Source organism: Cnephaeus nilssonii (assembly GCF_951640355.1).
Source record: "Cnephaeus nilssonii genome assembly, chromosome: 11".
Lineage (NCBI taxonomy): Eukaryota > Metazoa > Chordata > Mammalia > Chiroptera > Vespertilionidae > Cnephaeus > Cnephaeus nilssonii.
The window spans coordinates 17,169,442-17,188,724 of NC_137082.1; the positions used below are offsets into that span (position 1 = coordinate 17,169,442).

The 19,283-nt window shown below is 44.7% G+C and overlaps 1 protein-coding gene across 1 annotated transcript in view; it reads right to left on the reverse strand.

The window, feature by feature from the left end:
• Window positions 1-17,822, reverse strand: part of SLC24A3 (solute carrier family 24 member 3) — a 496,588-nt gene extending 478,766 nt beyond the window's left edge. Inside the window, exon 1 of the mRNA XM_079784858.1 lies at window positions 17,046-17,822. Within this exon, the coding sequence (XP_079640984.1) occupies window positions 17,046-17,517 (472 nt within the window). The 5' untranslated portion in view covers window positions 17,518-17,822. The remainder of the gene's footprint in view (window positions 1-17,045) is intronic.
• Between the last annotated feature and the right edge of the window lie 1,461 nt (window positions 17,823-19,283).

A 19,283-nucleotide genomic window follows, 5' to 3' on the forward strand; every position in this document is an offset into this window, starting at 1 on the left:
GCCTGAATTTTAAAATTGCCTATAATAGCAAAATATTGGAAAACACAAGATATTGGTTTGTATAATAAATGTGTTTTAATTATTTCTTATATAGTTTAAAACTTAAGAATAAAATATAATAAAATTAAGAATAAATTTAAAAGAAATCCTTAAAAGAATGTATAAAGAATAAAACAATAAGAACAATAAAGAATTAATACCAGATTAATTTTCAAAAACAAATGTAAATAAGAGATAGGGAAATAATCATGAATCTCCACTGATTTTTTTTTTTTTTTAAACCTTGGATCACATGAAAAGCACACTATGAATGAGAAGATTCAATGTTGTAAAATGCCATTTTTTTCACCCTAGCTGGTTTTGCTCAGTGGATAGAGCATTTTTCTGCGGACCAAAGGGTCCCAGGTTCAATTCTGGTCAAGGGCACATGCCCGGAGTTGCAGGCTCAATCCCCAGTAGGGGGCGTGCAGGAGGCAGCTAATCAATGATTCTCTCTCATCATTGATGTTTCTATCTCTCTCTCCCTCTCCCTTCCTCTCTGGAATCAATAAAAATATATTTTAAAAATAGCCGGAACCGGTTTGGCTCAGTGGATAGAGCGTCGGCCTGCGGACTCAAGGGTCCCAGGTTCGATTCCGGTTGGGGGCATGTGCCTTGGTTGCGGGCACATCCCCAGTAGGGGGTGTGCAGGAGGCAGCTGATCGATGTTTCTCTCTCGTCGATGTTTCTAGCTCTCTATCCCTCTCTCTTCCTCTCTGTAAAAAATCAATAATATATATATATATATATATATATATATATATATATATATATATATATATATATATATATATAATACCATTTTTCCCCACAAAATAGATTTGTCAACACCCAGAGGCATTTGGGCAAAATTTGACAGAGATTCTAAAGTTCCCCTGAAAGGATAAATGAGTGGTAACAGCAAATAGTGTTCTTCCCAAAAACAAGAGGAGTCTTGCTCTATGAGATAATTAACAAGCTAATAAACTACAACAATTAATTAATGGATAAGTAGAACAAATTAGACATCACAAAACTGCTTCTGTGCATAAGAAAACAGGCATGAAATAAAGGTGGTACTACAAATGTGTGGGTAAAGGAAAGATTCTTAAATAAGCAATGTAACTGTTAAACCTGTTCATCTGTTTAAGTCAAATCTTTACTGTATGCTAAAATAAAATCCAAATGAGCAGAGTTTAAAATTTTTTAATTAAACCATAAAACAGAGAAAAGACATGAAGGATTATATGGAATTAATATATAATTGAGATCCTGGATCTAGGAATAAAACAATGAAAAAATAAATACAAGGGAAAAGAAATATAATTTTGACTAGATAAAAATGAAAACCTTCTGTAAGCCAAATGAAAAAAGCAAAACTTCTGAACTAGGATAAGATATTTATACTAGTATATACAATATAGCTCTTACAAATCATGGATAAAAATACTGTTGTCCCGTTAGAAAAAAAAATGAAGAAATTTTTCTCACAAGCAAAGAAATATGAGAGACCAATAAACATTTTTTAAAAATCAGCTTCCCTAGTAAAAAAGAAAGGCAAACTAAAGCACTGAGATGCCATTTCTCTGCAATCAAACTGAATTTAAAATATGTAAAATAACCATACTTATTCGATTCTGGCAGAGAACACTGAATGGAGCACTCTCAACCCTTGCTGTTGGAATCTCTCATTTGTTCAGATTCCTGGAAAGTACGTGTTAGCTTTGACAATGGGCATGCACTCTGACACTGAATAGCACTTCTAGGAATCCACCCTGAAGAAAATGTCAGAGATTAGCAAAAATTTTAACACAAGAACATTCGTCATAGTGAGGATATTGAAAATTCCTAATTATCACAAATGGAGGCCTGCATAAATAAATTAGGATATAATCGGATGATATAATGTAATAGTTAAGTCCATGGGTTCTGGAATCAAACAGCCTACCTTCAAATCCTCCTTGGCCCTGTAGAAATTTTGTGAGCTTTAGCAAGTTACTTAAACTCTTTGTGTCTTATTTTTCTTTGAATGTAAAATGGAGATAATAATGGTACCTACTCCATCAGATACTGAGGGGAGTAAAGGAGTAATATAGGTAAAGCACTTAGAGTGCCTAAAACAAGCTAAGTGCTCAATAAATGCCACTAGGTATAGTACTAAAAAAATATTATAATTGTAATATGCACTATATTATGCAGATATTAATTATTTTTTAAGTTTGATGCATGGAGAAATGTTTATAATAAGTTAAACAGCAGAATCCACCAATTCTACACTATCTCTTCCAGAGAATAAAAGGGAATACTTCCTAATTCATTTTATGGGGCCAGCAAACCCGAACAAAGATAATACAAGAAAAGTAAACTATGAATGCCCTGGGCCAGTGGGCGGCAAACTCATTAGTCAACAGAGCCAAATATAAACAGTACAACGACTGAAATTTCTTTTGAGAGCCAAATTTTTTAAACTTAAATTTCTTCTAACGCCACTTCTTCAAAATAGACTCGCCCAGGCCGTGGCATTTTGTGGAAGAGCCACACTCAAGGAGCCAAAGAGCCGCATATGGCTCGCAAGCCGCAGTTTGCCGACCACGGCCCTGGGCGAACACAGATGCAATAGTCCTCAACAAAATAGGATCAATTCAAATCCAAGAAAACAGCAAGCGAAAAACACACCATGATCAATGGGGTTTACCCAGGATATGCAAGGCTGATTCTGTATTTGAAAACCAACCTATACAATCCTCCAAACATTAACTACCTAAAGAAGAAAAACTACAAGATCATATCAATTGATGGAGGAAAAGCATCTGACAAACTTCGATATCCATCTGATAAAAATTGTCAGCACGCTAGGACTTGATGGAAATTTCCTCAACTTGATAAAGGACATGTATAAAAACCCAACAGCAAATGCCATAATTAATGTTGAAGGACTGAAGGCTTTCCCTCTCAGATCAGAGACAGGTGAAGGCTGTCCACTCAAACTTAACATTGTACCGGAAGTCTCAGCCAGTGCAATAAGGCAAAAAAGAAATTAAAAACCCTGGATCAGAATGTTTACAGGAGCTTTATTCATAAATACCCAAACCAGAAACAACCCAAATGTTTTTCAATAGGTAAATGGATATGTAAGCTGTTGTACATCTGTATAATGGAATACACCTTAGCCATGAAAAGGAATGAACTGCTGATACATGCAACAACGTAGATAAATCTGAGAGGCATGATGGTGAGTGAAAGAGCCAGTATCAAAATATTACATACTGTAGAATTCCATTTGTATGACATTCTCAAAAGGACAAAACTATAGTGACAGAGAAAAAATCAGGGGTTAGAAATGGGGAAGGTGTGATTACAAAGAGACAGTCTGAGGGACTTGGTGGGGGTGGGGGGTGGATTTCTGTTCCGTATCCTGTCAGTTAATTTTACTGTGGGTTAATTTTTTTTTTAATTTTAAAAGCAGGATCCCATACATTACATATAGTAGGATACCAATTTAAAAATACATAAGGAAGGACATATACTGCAATGTTGGGAAAGACTGGAATTGGCCTGACCTCATGCCCAAGTTTATTTAAAGTAGGTGCAGTGAGTTTTCTTTCTGCACGTACCCCAGCACACGCATTGAAGTCCCTCTCAGAGGTCATTACCACCAAATTCCAAAGCCTGGGTTAGTAAGTCCTAGGAAACTTGGCTTTCCTTGGAAGTGATATTCAGATAACAGACTAGAAATGCAACACTAGAGATTTAAAAATTTTTAAATATTGTAAGCTCAAAGGCCCATAACAAGAAAAATTAATGGGCACTCATTTTTAAAATGCCCAACCATTCTCATGCTAGTGGGATAATTGCTCAGGTAAAAGGTAAGTCAATGATGTTATTTTTCTCCTAAGGCAAGTTAAGCATCCTTCCTATCTAATAAAGAGGGAATATGCTAATTGACCATCACTCTGTCACAAAGATGGCTGTACCCACAGCTGAGGCCAAGTTCCCATAAGGAGCCTTAACAAGCAATCAGCAGGGACCTGAGGCTACACCCTCCCCAGCCCCCATGGGGCTTGACAGGGGACCTCAGGCCATGCCCCCCACCCGGCAGGGCTTGACGGGGGACCTGAGGCTGCGCCACCCTCCCGGTGCTGGGCCGGGGGACTTGAGGCTGCGCCCGCCCCCCCGCCTGGCAGGGCTTGACGGAAGACCTCAGGCCATACCCCCCCACCCAGCGGGGCTTGACAGGGCATCTCAGGCCATGCCCCCCACCTGGCGGGGCTTGATGGAGGACCTCAAGGCATGCCCCCCGCCCTGGTCTGGGCTGGGGGACCTCAGACCACGCCCCCCATCCTGGCGCCGGGCCAGGGGACCTGAGGCTATGCCCCCTGCCGGGCAGAGCTTGACAAGGATGGGACTGGCTGGGTCTGGATCTAGCCCAATGGGGGATGGGGGACAGCCGGGTCTGGGTATCATGCGATTTTGAGGTGCATGTGGGTGGGCGGGGACTTGACTCTGGGTCCCATGGTGTGCCCCAGACTCTGACAGGAGGAAAGTTTTCATATACATTTTACTAATTTTCTTTCATCTCTGACACTTCTATTATAGAGAAAGGGCAAATAGCAATATTAAATTATTTCCTCTAATCCCCTTTTAACGTGCATGAATTTCGTGCACCGGGTCACTAGTATCCTATAAGCCAGTATGTCTGGATAAACAAATCTCTCATTTTTTACAAGAAGTATTTCACCCTGAAATTCTCCAATTTTCTCCATCTAAACTTCTATTATAGAAAAAGGGCAAATAGCAATATTAAATTATTTCCTCTAATCCCCTTTTAATGTGCATGAATTTCGTGCACCGGGTCACTAGTATCCTATAAGCCAGTATGTCTGGATAAACAAATCTCTCATTTTTTTTTAATATATTTTACTGATTTTTTACAGAGAGGAAGAGAGAGGGATAGAGAGTTAGAAACATCGATGATAGAGAATCATCGATCAGCTGCCTCTTGCACAACCCCTACTGGGGATGTGCCCGCAACCAAGGTACATGCCCTTGACCGGAATCAAACCTGGGACCCTTCAGTCCGCAGGCCGACGCTCTATCCACTGAGCCAAACCGGTTTCGGCAAATCTCTCATTTTTTACAAGAAGTATTTCACCCTGAAATTCTCCAATTTTCTCCATCTAATGACTACACATGCCAAATAATTCCCAGCAAGATCCCAGCACTTCAAAAACATTTCAGAATTTAAAATCATTTCACTGACAGTTTGCATTAAATATATTTCTAACCTTAATTTTCTGCTGTTTTTTTTTTCTTAAGTATTTACTAAGCACAGAGTCAGAAAACCTGGGTTCTGACCCCAATTTCAATTCTTTCACATCAGTTCCCTTAAACATAGGATCAGATGATAAGATACAATGGTCCCTACATCTCCTCCATCTCTAATATTCTAGGACCGTGGTCGGCAAACTGCGGCTCACAAGCCACACGTGGCTCTTTAGCCCCTTGAGTGTGACTCTTCCACAAAATACCATGGCCTGGGCGAGTCTATTTTGAAGAAGTGGAGTTAGAAGTTTAAGTTTAAAAAATTTGGCTCTCAAAAGAAATTTCAATCGTTGTACTGTTGATATTTGGCTCTGTTGACTAATGAGTTTGCCGACCACTGTTCTAGGACAACAATTTCCAACCTTTCTCATTTCATGGCACACATAAACCAATTACTAAAATTCTGTGGCACACTCAAAATATATTTTTTGTCAATCTAACAAAAAATAGGTATAATTTTTATTAATTCACACCAGATGGCTATTGTTGTGTTAGCTGTTGTCATTTTTTTTATTTGACAATCTGAGGGAAAAGAAGTCAGTGCCCATGACTTAAATAGTCAGGTATTGCATGATTTAAAAATTCTTGCGTCACACCAGCTGAAAATCACTGTTCTAGGAAATGAATCACAGTGAAAGTAATATTGCAAGGAACATGGCTAAACTGCTTACATGAACAAACGACTTGAATGAACTACTTTCACGGAGGATTCATTCAGAAATATTGTGTAAATGACAGAAAAAAATTGTTCATTAGAGAAACTATTACCTAGCCATGCCTGACCTTTATCTAGCACTTAGCTCAGGTTACAATACCTGAAAGCAATAAAACTGCAATGATTGAGAGAACTCTCCACGTCCCAGTTTCATTAGTGTACACTGACATACACTCACGTCCCTGCTGCCGACTTATAAGCAGTCTTTTGTGTAGAGCAGCATTATTGGTGGTGGAATTTTACTTAATTCTAAAGCTGTAACTTTTAAATTAACTTAATTTGGAATAGGTGATAGGAGTTACTTAAGGTATGTAGAGAGTGCGTGGTTATTAATGAGCAACACATGTTATCCTTGTGATGTTGACCCTGTCCAACATTTTGACTTTGGTGGTTGTGAGAACCTACATAAGTAAAAAAAAAAAAAAAAAAAAAAAAAAAAAAAAAAAATTGTACAGAACTTAACACACACACACAAGTACAGATATAACTGGGGAAATATAAATAAGATTAATGGATTACATCAATGTCGCTACCCTGGTTATAATATTATACGAGAGTTTTTGCAAAATGTTACCATTGGAGGAAATGGGAAAAACTACAAGGAATCCCTCTGTATTATTTCTTACCATTGCATGTGAATCCACAACTAGCTCAAAACAAATTTCAGTTAAAAAGAAGGATATGATGAAAACTCACCTTCCACCTACTAACCCTCCCAGGAGGCAACAACTCTTACCAGTTTCATGTGTATCGGAGCTAAAAGAGAGACAGGAGGAAGGAAGACAGGAAGGGACAAAGACTTAAATAACTTGGAATGGTCTTGCAATGTATCAAAATAAATTATTCAGCTCTGGCCAGTATTGCTCAGTGGTTAAAACAGCCTGAGCACCGAAGGATCTCAGGTTCGATTCCCGTCAAGGGAAGGTACCTACCTAGGTTGCAGGTTCCATCCATAGCCCCAGTTGGGGCACGTGTGGGAGACAAAAAATCGATGTGTCTCTCTCACATCGATGTTTCTCTCTCTCCCTCTCTCTTTATCTCTATTTCTCCCTCCCTTCTTCCCTCCCTCCCTCCTTTCCTTTACCTTCCTCCCTCCCTTCCACTCTCTTTAAAAAATCAATGGAAAAATAGCCTAGGGTGAGGATTAACAACAAAAAAATTTTTTTTGCAGCTCTTTCTTACTCATAGCTGCCCTTGAGACAAAGTCTTGAGTCTAGGAGTGTGTTTCTTTTTAACAAATCCTCACCCTACCCCAGCTTCCTCTCCCATTGGATTATTAGAAGTAACCATGTCTTTTCCCTCAAGACAGGGCACTGGGTGACCCTTGCTTGGGAAATCTGACCCTCCCCTGATAAAGAACTAAAACTAGAGATGCAGAGGACACCCAATGACATGGCCCAGTCAGCTCAGCTTACAGAAACACAATCAACAGACTTTCCTCCTTGCAGTTTCCAATCATCGTTTTAATGGCCTCACTTAAATATGAGGAGACACCAAGGATCACTTGACATTCAAAGAAAGCACATCATATGAAAATCAAAACAAAGTAAATAGACAACAGCAACTTGGAGAAACAGACTCTATACAGAGAAAGGAAAACTTCAAAGACATTATTAATAACTTGGGGATATAAGAGATGATTCTGTATCATTGAAGCAGAACAGGATGCTACTAAAAATAACTTCCAAAGGAAAACATAGCTCTTGGAAATAAAAAAGATGACAGCAGAAAATAAAAGCTCTCTATAAGAATTGGAAGATATGATTAAGAAAATACAGACATTAGAGTAAAAGGATGAGATGAAAAAAAAAAAAAAAAACAGGGTAAGAGGGATAAGAAAATCACGTTAACCCAGGAAGTCAAACATCCAAATAATAGACAATCCAGGAAGAGAGAAAAGAGAACTTAAGACAGAGAAAATCATAAAAAGACAAGTTCACAGATATGAAGGACATAAGCTTCCAGATTAAAAGAACCAGGTGAGGTGAGTGGCCAAGAAAATGCATGAAACAGAACCACACCAGTCATAAACATGATTTTAGTGAACATTATGAGCAAAGCAAAGAGCACACATGTCCTTAGAGGGAAAAGCAGATCTCACTCAAAAAAATTAAAAACTGGAACAGCATCTGACTTCTCAGAGGCAAGGTAACACTGGAAGCTAGAAGACAGCAAAACAATGCCTTCAAAATTCTGACGGAAAAAAAAAAATGTATTTTCTAATTGAAACTCTTGACCCAGCCTAACTGTCCTCTAAGTGTGGGGGTAGAATGAATATATTTTCAAACCCACAACGTCTGAAACCTTTGTTTCGTTATTTCCACACCCCTGTCTTAGGAGGTACTTATAGTGTGTAATATGTGATCCTCAAAAATGTCTACCACAAAACCAGGAAAGACCAATACATGAGTTCCAGGAAACAGGGCTTTCAACATAGGGAGAGCTGGGGGAAGGGAGGGTGTTGTGGGGGAAAGGATGCAGGAAGAGGCTGGAGGGGGAGCTTAAGGTGACAACTGGGCAGCAGATTTAACCAGCTACCTCTCCAGACTAGACCAGGCCAGAGAACGTGGTAAAGATTTCTTCGGAAAGAGAGCTAGACAGAGTATCTATATGAAGAGGAGAAGAAGGCGACTGGAGGAAAGTTTGGGCTTCAATGAGTGGTAAAGTCTTAGAAAACTGAGCTGACCAATATCAACTCATGTTTAGGACAGAAAAATTAAGCTGAGTGTCTTTCCCAGCTCACCTGCGAAGACCACCGACACCGAAATGGCTATGATAAGGTAAACACTGACATAGCCCAGTGGTGCCAGTCTTGGCTGCAAGTTGGAGCCATCTGCCTCACTTTTAAAAAATCTCAATGCCACCCTACCAGTGTGGCTCAGTGGTTGAGCATCGACCTATGAACCAGGAGGTAGGTGGTTCGATTCCTGGTCAGGGCACATGCCCAGGGTTGCGGGCTTGATCCCCAGTAGGGGGCATTCAGGAGGCAGCCGATCAATGATTCTCTCTCATCATTGATGTTTCTCTCTCTCTCTCTTCCTCTCTGAAATCAATAAAAATATATATTTTTTAAAAATCTCAATGCCCAGGCTGTACCCCTGAGCATCCCATCAGAATATCTGGGGGACAGGACCCAGCCAAGAGTAAGGTTTAAAGTTATAACCTGGGCCCTGGCCGGTGTGGCTCAGTGGATAGAGCGTCGGCCTGCGGACTGAAGGGTCCCAGGTTCGATTCCGGTCAAGGGCATGTACCTTGGTTGCGGGCACATCCCCAGTAGGGGGCATGTAGGAGGCAGCTGATCAATGTTTCTCTCTCATCGATGTTTCTAACTCTCTATCCCTCTCCCTTCCTCTCTGTAAAAAAATCAATTAAATAAATAAATAAATAAATAAAGTTATAACCTGGGGTGATCACAATGTGCAGAGAAGACAGACCTGCGGAGCTAACCAGAGGTACAATTCTCACCCTCATGTATCCTACTCACAGATTATGTGTAGCTACAACTGCTTACAATCTTGGCTTTCCACAGTTCACTATATTCCACCTAAATGCCCTGCCAGAAATCAAAGTCAAAATTCCATAAATGAATGGTTCACATTCTCGCTTAAAAGTGGTTTTATTGCCTGGCTGGCATGGCTCAGTGGTTGAGTGTCGACCTGGGTACCAACTCACCAGCCCACCTGCAGTATACGAGACCAGTCAATGCCTGGTCAGGGCACATGCCCAGGTTGTAGGCTCTATCCCCAGTGCAGGGTGTGCAGGAAGCAGCCTATCAATGATTCTCTGTCATCATTGATGTTTCTATCTATCCCTTCCTCTCTCTTCCTCTGAAATCAATATCTATGTATATACTAGTATATAATAATACATACATATATATTAAACTGGTGCTATTGACTTCTTAGTGTCAACTTATGGCACCCCGTTTCTCCTGGTCACTCATGCCCCATCTCACCCACTTTGTTCTTAATCAAAGTCCTACTCAAGAAAACTGCTTTTTCCTGCCCTACACACCCTCTGATTCCCAGGCTGACTGCCTCACTACAGTGAAAATGACTCCTGCTTGAGGTCAAACAATGCCGAAACACAAAGGGAAAAATGAGGAGAAAAACACAAAGTTGCAAATGTGAAATTCCCCCGAACTAGGTCACAGATGGCTTACTTTATTTGTTCACCCTCTCCTAGAAATAAAGTGATTGACAAGCAAGGAACAATGGCTAGGTTTCATGATTCACATCAGCACCTTGTGTGGACTTGGACAGTCTCAAATATCTACGTATTGCCATTCTAATCCCACCTCCATCCTTTCTACACATCAATCTCATTAGAAGGCCACGGCTCCATTTGAAGTCTGTGCCTAAAACCTGATCATGCGGCCATCCCCCATGGTGTCTGGGTACCAACTCACCAGCCCACCTGCAGTATACCCGACTCTCCTGCACCTTTGTCAGCCCTTGATATGTTCATGTTTTCAGTTTCGCCAATCTGATATTGAAAAGTGGTATTTCATCATTTTAAAAATGTGGAGTTCCCCGATTACGATGAACACTGAGGATTTTTTTACTTGTATCTAATGGCCACTGGCAACTGCTTTTCTTTGTGGGGATTGCCTGTCTGTGTTTTTTGCCCATTTTTCTATGAGTTTGCCTTTTTGTCCCCGTCCTTACCAACCTGATTCCTTTTCTATCCCAGGTTCCAGGTTCTGCTGACCACCCACCCACTCTTCCATGCCATGCTGTGTTCCCATTTGTATCTCTCACGGTGCCTGAAAATTAGTTACCCAACATCCCTGTTCCCACTAAAGCCTGCGCACTACGAGGACGATATTCTGGGGGTCCATCTCTGACCCCTCTGTCACCTCGGTAACTAGCAAAAAGCCACAGGTGTTTATTGAAGGAGTGAACATAGTTCCCTGTGTCTTTACATCAGTGAGGTCCAGGCAGAACCTACTGAAGGTGTGCCACTGAGAAGAGTTCCACAAAGGGACCATTTGAAAAGGTGGCTGCAGGGTGAGAAAACCAATGAAGGACGGGGAAGCCCCCAGGACTCTCAGTCATGAGGAGAATCACCACTCCCAGCCGTAGAGAGCGAGGAGAGACAGGCAGGTGGACCCTATGAGATCTCCAGCCCCCAGCGAGAGTCTGGACCGTCTCGCCCAAGTCTGCGAAATTGTGAGCCATCACCACTGCTCTCATAGAAAACCTCTTCCACTTGAATCCTTAAGACTTCACATTCTAAATCCTACAGAATAACACCATGTTTCAAGCCACTGCAAATGATAAACAAAATCATTGCGAAACGAGTTCCACAGGAACCAAAGGCAAGAAAAAAGGCCAGAAAAACTAGAATTACCTTCCCAGCAGAATCACCCCTTCGCGGTGTGATTTCAGAGATGTTTTCTGAACTCCTCATATCTCAGTGACACCCGCTTATAAAAGTATATGTACTATTATTATTCCCCCAAAAAAATTCATTTTGCTTAAGGAAAAGAAATGCCCTTAAAGAAAAATACAGATGCCAAAATCGTGTCCTATCAGCCAACTTCCACCAGGCCGTGGAATTCTCAACAAATGGCTGGTTTTGCAATTCTTTTGGCTTTGCCAACCCTCCAGGGTAAAAAAAATCTTCCCACAAGGTTGGAGGCTTTCAAGTGGAGGAAATCTCTGAGAAAAATCTGGGTTGATGAGCAGCTAAGAAAAGCCAGGAGGAAAGACACACATCTATATATGTTTAGGCAGAAAATAGAAAAAGTTGAAAAGCGATGCTTCTAAAATACCGCTTCTCTGAAAGCAACCTTCTGTTACTCCTTTACTCTCTGGTTGCCTGAAAAAGGCAGCGTGACTTCCATTTTCTATTCATGTCCTCTTAAGCCCAGGCGAGGGAGTAGGGCGGCCTGCAGCTCTGACCAAGGTGGGCTTGGGTTCAAATCTTGCCCCGTGATGAAGGGACACTGGGCAAGGCACTCACCTTTCCGCAACTCAGTGTTAGCCCATGACATCTGCTGGGTTGGGGGTAGGATTATAAATCATGAAAATAAAGTGTGTGTCAGCCAGTGGGTTCCTAACACATGGTAGTTCGATCTATCACAGACACCATAGTTTGAAAACCAAAAGAGCTTTTTTTGTTTAACTAATATCTTTTGAACAGCTACTACGGGCTGGGTGACAGACGTGACAAAGGTGAGACAAGTTCAGAGTGGCCCTGACCTCCTGACCTGAGAACCTGGTGAAGAGGAGATATTACTCAAGTCGTAACTAAAGAAATACATAATTGCCAACTGTGATAAATGCTCTGAAGGGAGGACAGAGCCTGCTCAGAGAGCAAAATGGGGAACCTAGTCTGGTCAGGAAGATCCTGGGCCAGGGAGTGAAGGCTGAAGGATTAACTACGGCAGTGGTGACAGTGGGACCAGCATGTGCTGGAGGCCTGGGGCCAGAAGAAGTGTCACCCTTTTGAGAAGCAGCAGAAAGGCCAGAGTGTTGAAGCATGGGAAGGGGAGATAAAGCTGCAGAATCTGGCAAGACTCCCCTGTAAGCCACACGAGGGATGGAAAGGTCACGGTCATGGTCCTCTGAGAATGGGAAACCACAAAGTGAAAGATGGGCTCTCAGGTCTGCAACTGACATTCGCAATAAAACTCCACTGCAGCCCGCTTTTCACCGCTGGATCCCACGCCAGTTAGATGAGTAGCAATGTTTTCATGATTGCAAGGTATTCCAAAAAATTACATACACACATATGTTCCAAGAGAATAAGGTGGAAGTGCATTTATTATGCACCATTTACCACCTTGGAAAATATCTACAATTACTTGTAAGTTATTATGCCTTTGGATCCCTGGTATTCCAAAGGCAGCCACGCCAATATCTCCCATTGCACATGCTCTCCTACAGCAAACCCTGACACGCCTCTATTGAGTAACCGACGGTATCTATCTTCTTGAACTTGGGCTGACATTGCTCACTGCCTTGACCAACAGGAAAGTGATACCATGAGACTCCTGAGGCTAAGACATAAAAATGCCATGCACTCCTACCTTATTTTCTTGGAACCCTGAGGACTTTTTTACTAGTTAAACTTCTGAGGAAGTTCAAACCAAGGCACATGGAGAGGCCACATGTAAGTGTTCTGGTTGACATCCCAGCTGAGGGTCCAGCCAACAGCTGGCATCAACCCCAGACACGGGAGTGATACTGTCGCCAGATGACTGCAGACCCAGCTGTCAAGTCACCTAGCCTTTCAATCTTTCCAGCTGAGGCCCCAGACATAATGAGGCAGAGAAAAGCCATCCTTCACTACGCTGTCTGAGCCAAAGTATCCATGAGCAAAAAAATAATAACTGTTTTATACTCATACATGTGGGGTCGTTTGTTATGCAGCAATAGTAACTGGGAGAGAAAGTATCTCAAAGTATGTGTGTATGTACTAGTATATGTAAAAGTAGATAGGATAGATAGATAGATAGATAGATGTATAATTTTTCTTATTCACTGTTCACCTCTCAGGACCATTCTTCAGGGAATGGTTACCCTGTGCTTTATCCACACCACTTCTAGAAAAAGATGACCAGGTTCCTTACTTCAAAGAATAATTAAACACTTTAAAAACTCAAAACATAAAAAAGTAATCCATCCTCGCTGCAAAAAAAAAGAAGAAAGAAAAAGAAAACACTTGTTAGCAAATCTGACAACTTATTTCAACTGGCTTTGAAAACAGAGATCAAAAACGAGATCTCCATCGGCAGCAACTAAACAGGGCACCCAGGCTCTTTCCTTCTCCGCTGCTGAAGGTTCACACAGCTGCAAAGAGTGTTTGCAGATTAAATAAGGCGATGCCTACACAGCGCACTTAGCACAGTGACTGCCTCTTAAGAGCCCACCAGATTCCAATTATCATTATTCCTTTGTTGTTGTGAGAATTAACATTTTTCTTGATTCCAGTGCTAACCCTTTCGACCTAAATTTAACAATGCTCCTGTTTCATCGCAGCAAAAAAGAATCGATACCGAGTTTGGTTAAATGTCAAGAAAGGGATCTCAGATTCCATACGATTAGAAATATTATACAACATTATGTAACATAACTGCCACAAATCTCTATTTAGGTTTAGTAAAGGACTGTCCTTTTTATTTAAAAAAAAATAATAAAGTCAGTATGTGTTAGAAAAGAGTGTTCTGGGAAGTTACACTTAATCAGTGCATCGCTTTCAGGTGAATAAACCAAAATATTACCTTTGATCCTTAGGAAGGTACCCCCTATGTGGTTACATAAATATTACAAAGCTGCACCACATGGTGATACGAATACCAGGGGACAGAGGTGACATCAAAGAGCCAGGTCAACTCAGGTCAACTCAGGCTGGTTTCTTCCTCTGTTCCTCAATTGCTGAGTGACCTTAAGTGATTCACTCAGCCTCTTGAAGTCACAGCATCTTTTAAAAAAGGCTAAATTCCAAACTTTTTTCCATCCTGAAAGGACCCTCAGGTAGAGTAGCACCAAGTTTCCAGCCTGATACTCACTATTCAAATGCCTACGTATGTTGAATGACAACCTCCCAAGCAAAATAATCACTTGCAGGTTCACACGCATTGATTAATATCTTTAAAATTATCTCAAAAAAAAACTGTGCCTTGCTACAAAATATTGCTGTGCATCATGCAATGAAATTACCAATATGTAATAGGAAAAAAACGGTGATTCGACACAGAATTATGACTAGCATGTCATTTGGAGGAAATAAATGGAGGTTGGGGTTGGATAGCATCTTAACACTGTCGGCTTTTCTCTGTTATCTTCAGGTGCTTGGTGTGAGGGTCTTCTTAAGCCCCACATTTATGGTAGGGGGTGGAGAGAGGGAAAGAGAATATGAATTGTACGAAGAAGAGAGATCCAGAGAAGGAGTGAGGGGAAGGGCTATGCTATGGAACTAAATCTGAGTCACCGGCACCTGAACAGAAATGTCACTGCTAGGGAAACCATTTCAAAACGACATTCTAGTCACCAGGTTTCCAGTTTGCAGAGTGTCTATGCCGGAAACAAATCAGTTTCACTAAAAGAGAGATGTTGACAGGAAGCCAGGAAGGCTGGTCAACAACCTTAATTGCTCTAACCACTCACCCTTTAGTTGAGATATTGTTAGCTGAAGCAGCTTCCACCTTGGTTTGTCCCATTAAGTTTTTGTTATTTCCTGCCTAAGGGCTACATGTATATTTCTGTTTATCTTGACTAAGATGTTTTCCCCAAAGCCTCAATAAAAGGGATGGCAGAGCCAGAGCAGTTGTCAGTTCTCCCACTAGAGGTGGACTACCGCCTGGCCCCCCATTTCGCCAAATTGAATTTCTTCAAGTCTCCATTCATTTGTGTGCGGCCCTTCTCCAGAACTCGAACCCTGAACCGGAACCCTGGACCACGCTGGACGTGGAAAGGGATTCCAACATGTCTATAACACTCCCTCCCCCCAAACATCGCAGGTTAGACAGCCCCCTGCCACTGATGAACGTAGTTGTATGGGTCACATTCCCCATCCTGAAAAATGTCTTTTCTATCCTGGAAAGCGGTGGGAACTCTATGACTCATATAGAGCCCAGACATGCAAGAAAAAAATGGCCGGCATGTAATTGACTTGGAATGGCCCTTTCCAAAGGTGGCATGAAGTACAGACTGGCTCTGAGTCAGAGAAATTAAGATGGAAATGGGGTTCATGAAAACCCTCTTGGTGAGAATTGGCAGGTCTGAGTCTGCCCTGGGAGAGGGGTCCACTTCGCTCACCCAGCACAGAACCCTACCTGATGTCAGTCCCCATCGCCAGACAACCGGGGAATCGGGAGCAATAGGGAGAGCCGTGGAATCTTAGCAGCTTCACTGAAGACCAGAGCCGACTCTCATATTACCATATATGATGAAGTCTGTCAACAGGTCTGCTAAGGCCTGAACCAAGATGGACCATCTGCTTTCCCCACGAAGCACGAGACCAGCCAATTTGGGGGAGATCCCTTAATTGATGGCACCTTTAAAAATATCTTACCATCAACATCCAGATGCCTTTATTGTGCACTTCATAACACCTTGTGTTAAAGCTATGTCTCTCTTAACACCAAAGCACTATTTGTAACTGCTTTTTCTCACAACTATTTCTATGACTATTTTCCCAGGAAACATACCACTTGAATGGCTGGGATATAAAACCATTTTACAACAATTATTCTTCCAAGTCTTTCCTCTGTTTCTTAGACAGCTGCTCCCCAGGGTCCAAATTGTTTTCCGTGGACAACTGTTCTGAGCACATTTCTCCACAAGAGCTATTTCAGCGCAAGGAAGGCCAAGGACAAAGATAAAACAAAAGTTGTGGGTGAGAAGGTGGCCCCGCTGCAGGGCACCGTGAAAGCAGAGTCCAAACCCTTTATTCCAGAACGGCAAGTCCACAAAACGGATCAGTCTTCCCAGTGACTGGTTAGTTTAAGAGAACAAGTCCATTCCCAAGCCCTAGCCAGTGGCCAACACTTTTTTCTTATCTGGAAGTTCCCAGCATCTGTTCTGGAAAGGCCGGTATGGAGCTTTCTATCTGGTCCACCCCGTGCCTGTTCCATATGGAGAACACTTGGCAACTATGTGTTCACCAGTCAACCAGTCCTGTTCATGTCCTCAACCCAAAGAGTGTACAGGTGGTTACCTGCACAGGAAGCGAATAATCTCACCAGGTCAACTTTATTGGGGGACTTGCTTAGGGGAACAGTCCCTCCAGCTTGCGGCTGAGTCCCTCCAAAAGACACCGGTAAGGGTTCCCAGGGCCAGCCAAGCACCCAGCGTGCTAGCTACTCCGTGCGCGGCGCTCGCCTTCAGGGCCCTCTCCGCCCGAGCCCCACGGAGGGGCAGTGGGATTCCTCGTGCCCGGCACCCGTGCCCCTGGCCCAGCCTGCTCGCCCGTGCCCAGTCGGGGAGCCCCGAGCCGCTGGAGCCGCAGCGCCCACTCAGGGCAGGCGGCGAGCACTCACCATTATGCTCTTGCATGCTTGACAGCGACCAGAGCAGCAGCGCCACCAAGGCCAGGAAGCAGAGCTGGCTCAGCAGAAGGTCCCTCCGGCGACTCCGGCGACGCTCGCGATCCTCCTCCTCGGGCGACGGCATCCTCGGGAGGCAGGGCAGCGGCCCCGGCGGGGGCCCCGGCGGGCGGCGGCCGCTCCGGTCGCGGGCGGCCGCGGCGGGGACGGAGGTGGGAGGCAGTCCTGCGCTCTGCAGCCGCGCGTTCTCGCTGCGCTCCCGCCCAGCAGCCGCTGCAGCTTCCTTTGCCTCTTCCTCGCCGCTGCCGGTCTGCTGGTCTTGGTCCTCGTCGTCGCTATCGCTCAGTCCCTCCTCTCCCTCCTCCTCCTCCTCTTCCTCCTCCTCCTCCTCCTCCTCCTCCTCCTCGCCTCGGGCCCGCGCCGCCGCCTCCCGGCGCTCGGGGTCCCTCTCCTTCTCGCGCGCCATGGCTCCCACGCTCGGCGTCCGCGTTCGGCCTCGGGCGGCGGCGCGGCGGGGGCGGCGGGGGCGGCCGGGAGGCGGGGGCGGCCGAGGAGGAGGAGGAGCAGGGACGGACCGGCGGGAGGAGGTCCTGCCGCTGGCCAAGTCTGCCGGCTGGCGAGGCCACCCGGGCTGGCTCCGGCCTCACCGGCTGCGGGAGCGCTGGACGGGACCGCCCGCCTACTCCATGGTCCGCGCGCGGGGAGCCGGGGCCGAGCGGGGCCGGAGCGCGCGGGAGCACTGAGCGAGGCGGGAGCACGGAGGGAGCAACTCCCCGCAGCCTGCAAAGCACAGGGACTCGGGCGCGGGCGGGGGGCAGCGTGGGACGTAGCCCAGCTTTGGCCAGCACCGCGCAGAGGGGGCGCGTGGGGGGGAGACAGCTGAGGAGGGAGCCCGGTGCGCTAGCCTTCGATCGTTTCTTGCCAGGGGAAGGGAAACAAACCGCCACTGAAAAGCCGGTCACCAGGAAAATGGATTCACTCGAAACTTTCGGAGAAACCCAGGGTTTCTTGGGCTTACTACCTATCCTCTGCCCAGAAAGCGGGCGCCGCGAGTGCAGTGCGCTTGGCTGCGCTCGCCCAGCTATCCGCCTCGCCTCCTCCTGTGGGCCTCCTGGGTTTCCCTCCGCCCCCTTGTGGGGATCCCCCTGCACGCCAGTCTCCGGACCTGGAACAGGGCTCCCCAGAGGCTCTTGGCTCACTGGGGGTGTCCTGGCTCCCCCCTCTGGCCCGGGCCCGCACTTCACTCCTTGATACTGCTGGATAAAGCCTCAAGCTGGGGCCAGGGAAGTGGGGCAGCTGGCACTGTCCCCGGATGAGGCGGCCTGGGGGTCCCTGGCCAATGTTGGGAGGCGGCTCCTAGGCTTCAGGCTTTCCTCAGGAAGCTTTAGCGAGCCCCTAACTCTGAGGTCAAAGCCCTAGTACCCCCACTCCCTTGCCAACAAGGTGTTGACTCTCCCAGGGCCTGGCTAGGTCCACAGCCCTGCAGAAGGTAAGGTGTGCATTTAGAGAAGACACCTAGTATGTCAGGCACACCCACCCTCCTCCTCAGGTTTCCTGGCTTCTTCAAGGTGCCTACCTAGGGCTGCTGGCTGGGATGGCTGGTGGATACAGCCCCGAGAAGGAGATGCATTTTTGGTGAGGCTGAAAACTAACGGGCTTCTTAATAAAAGGATCACTTGTAAACCAGGTGTCTAAGTGACTGTCTCCACGGAGTCCAGTCACGTCGGGGTATCTAGTTGCAGGTGTCTAGGGAGGTGAGGAGGCAGGAGGGAACCTCTGTACAGGTCTCTCCACTCCCCGACTGGGAGAACCCACAGCCTCCAAGTGATTTCCCACCTGTGGTGACCTCCCAGATGACAGCTTCTGGGGACATGGGTGGCTTCCTTTCCACAGAGAGGCCATTTGACCCTACAAGATTGGCAGATGTTTGCTTCCTGGTCATATCATTTATTTACCCTTGTTTTCAGCTTGGCATCTTGCCAGACACAGAGCGCACCTTTTCTACAATGTTCCACAATGTGCTTTGATTACCAGGTACAGAGGAGGGTTTTAAAAATATGTACGTACATGCCGGCTGGTGTGTGTGTGTGGGGGGGGGAGAACAGAAGGGGGGATTCTCCAGTTGCATTACCTTCATTAAACATTCGAAGACACAGAAATGAAAGTTTAGGAGTTCAGAATACTCTGCCTTTCATCCCACTAACCAGGAAATACACTGGAGTTGCTTTTTCT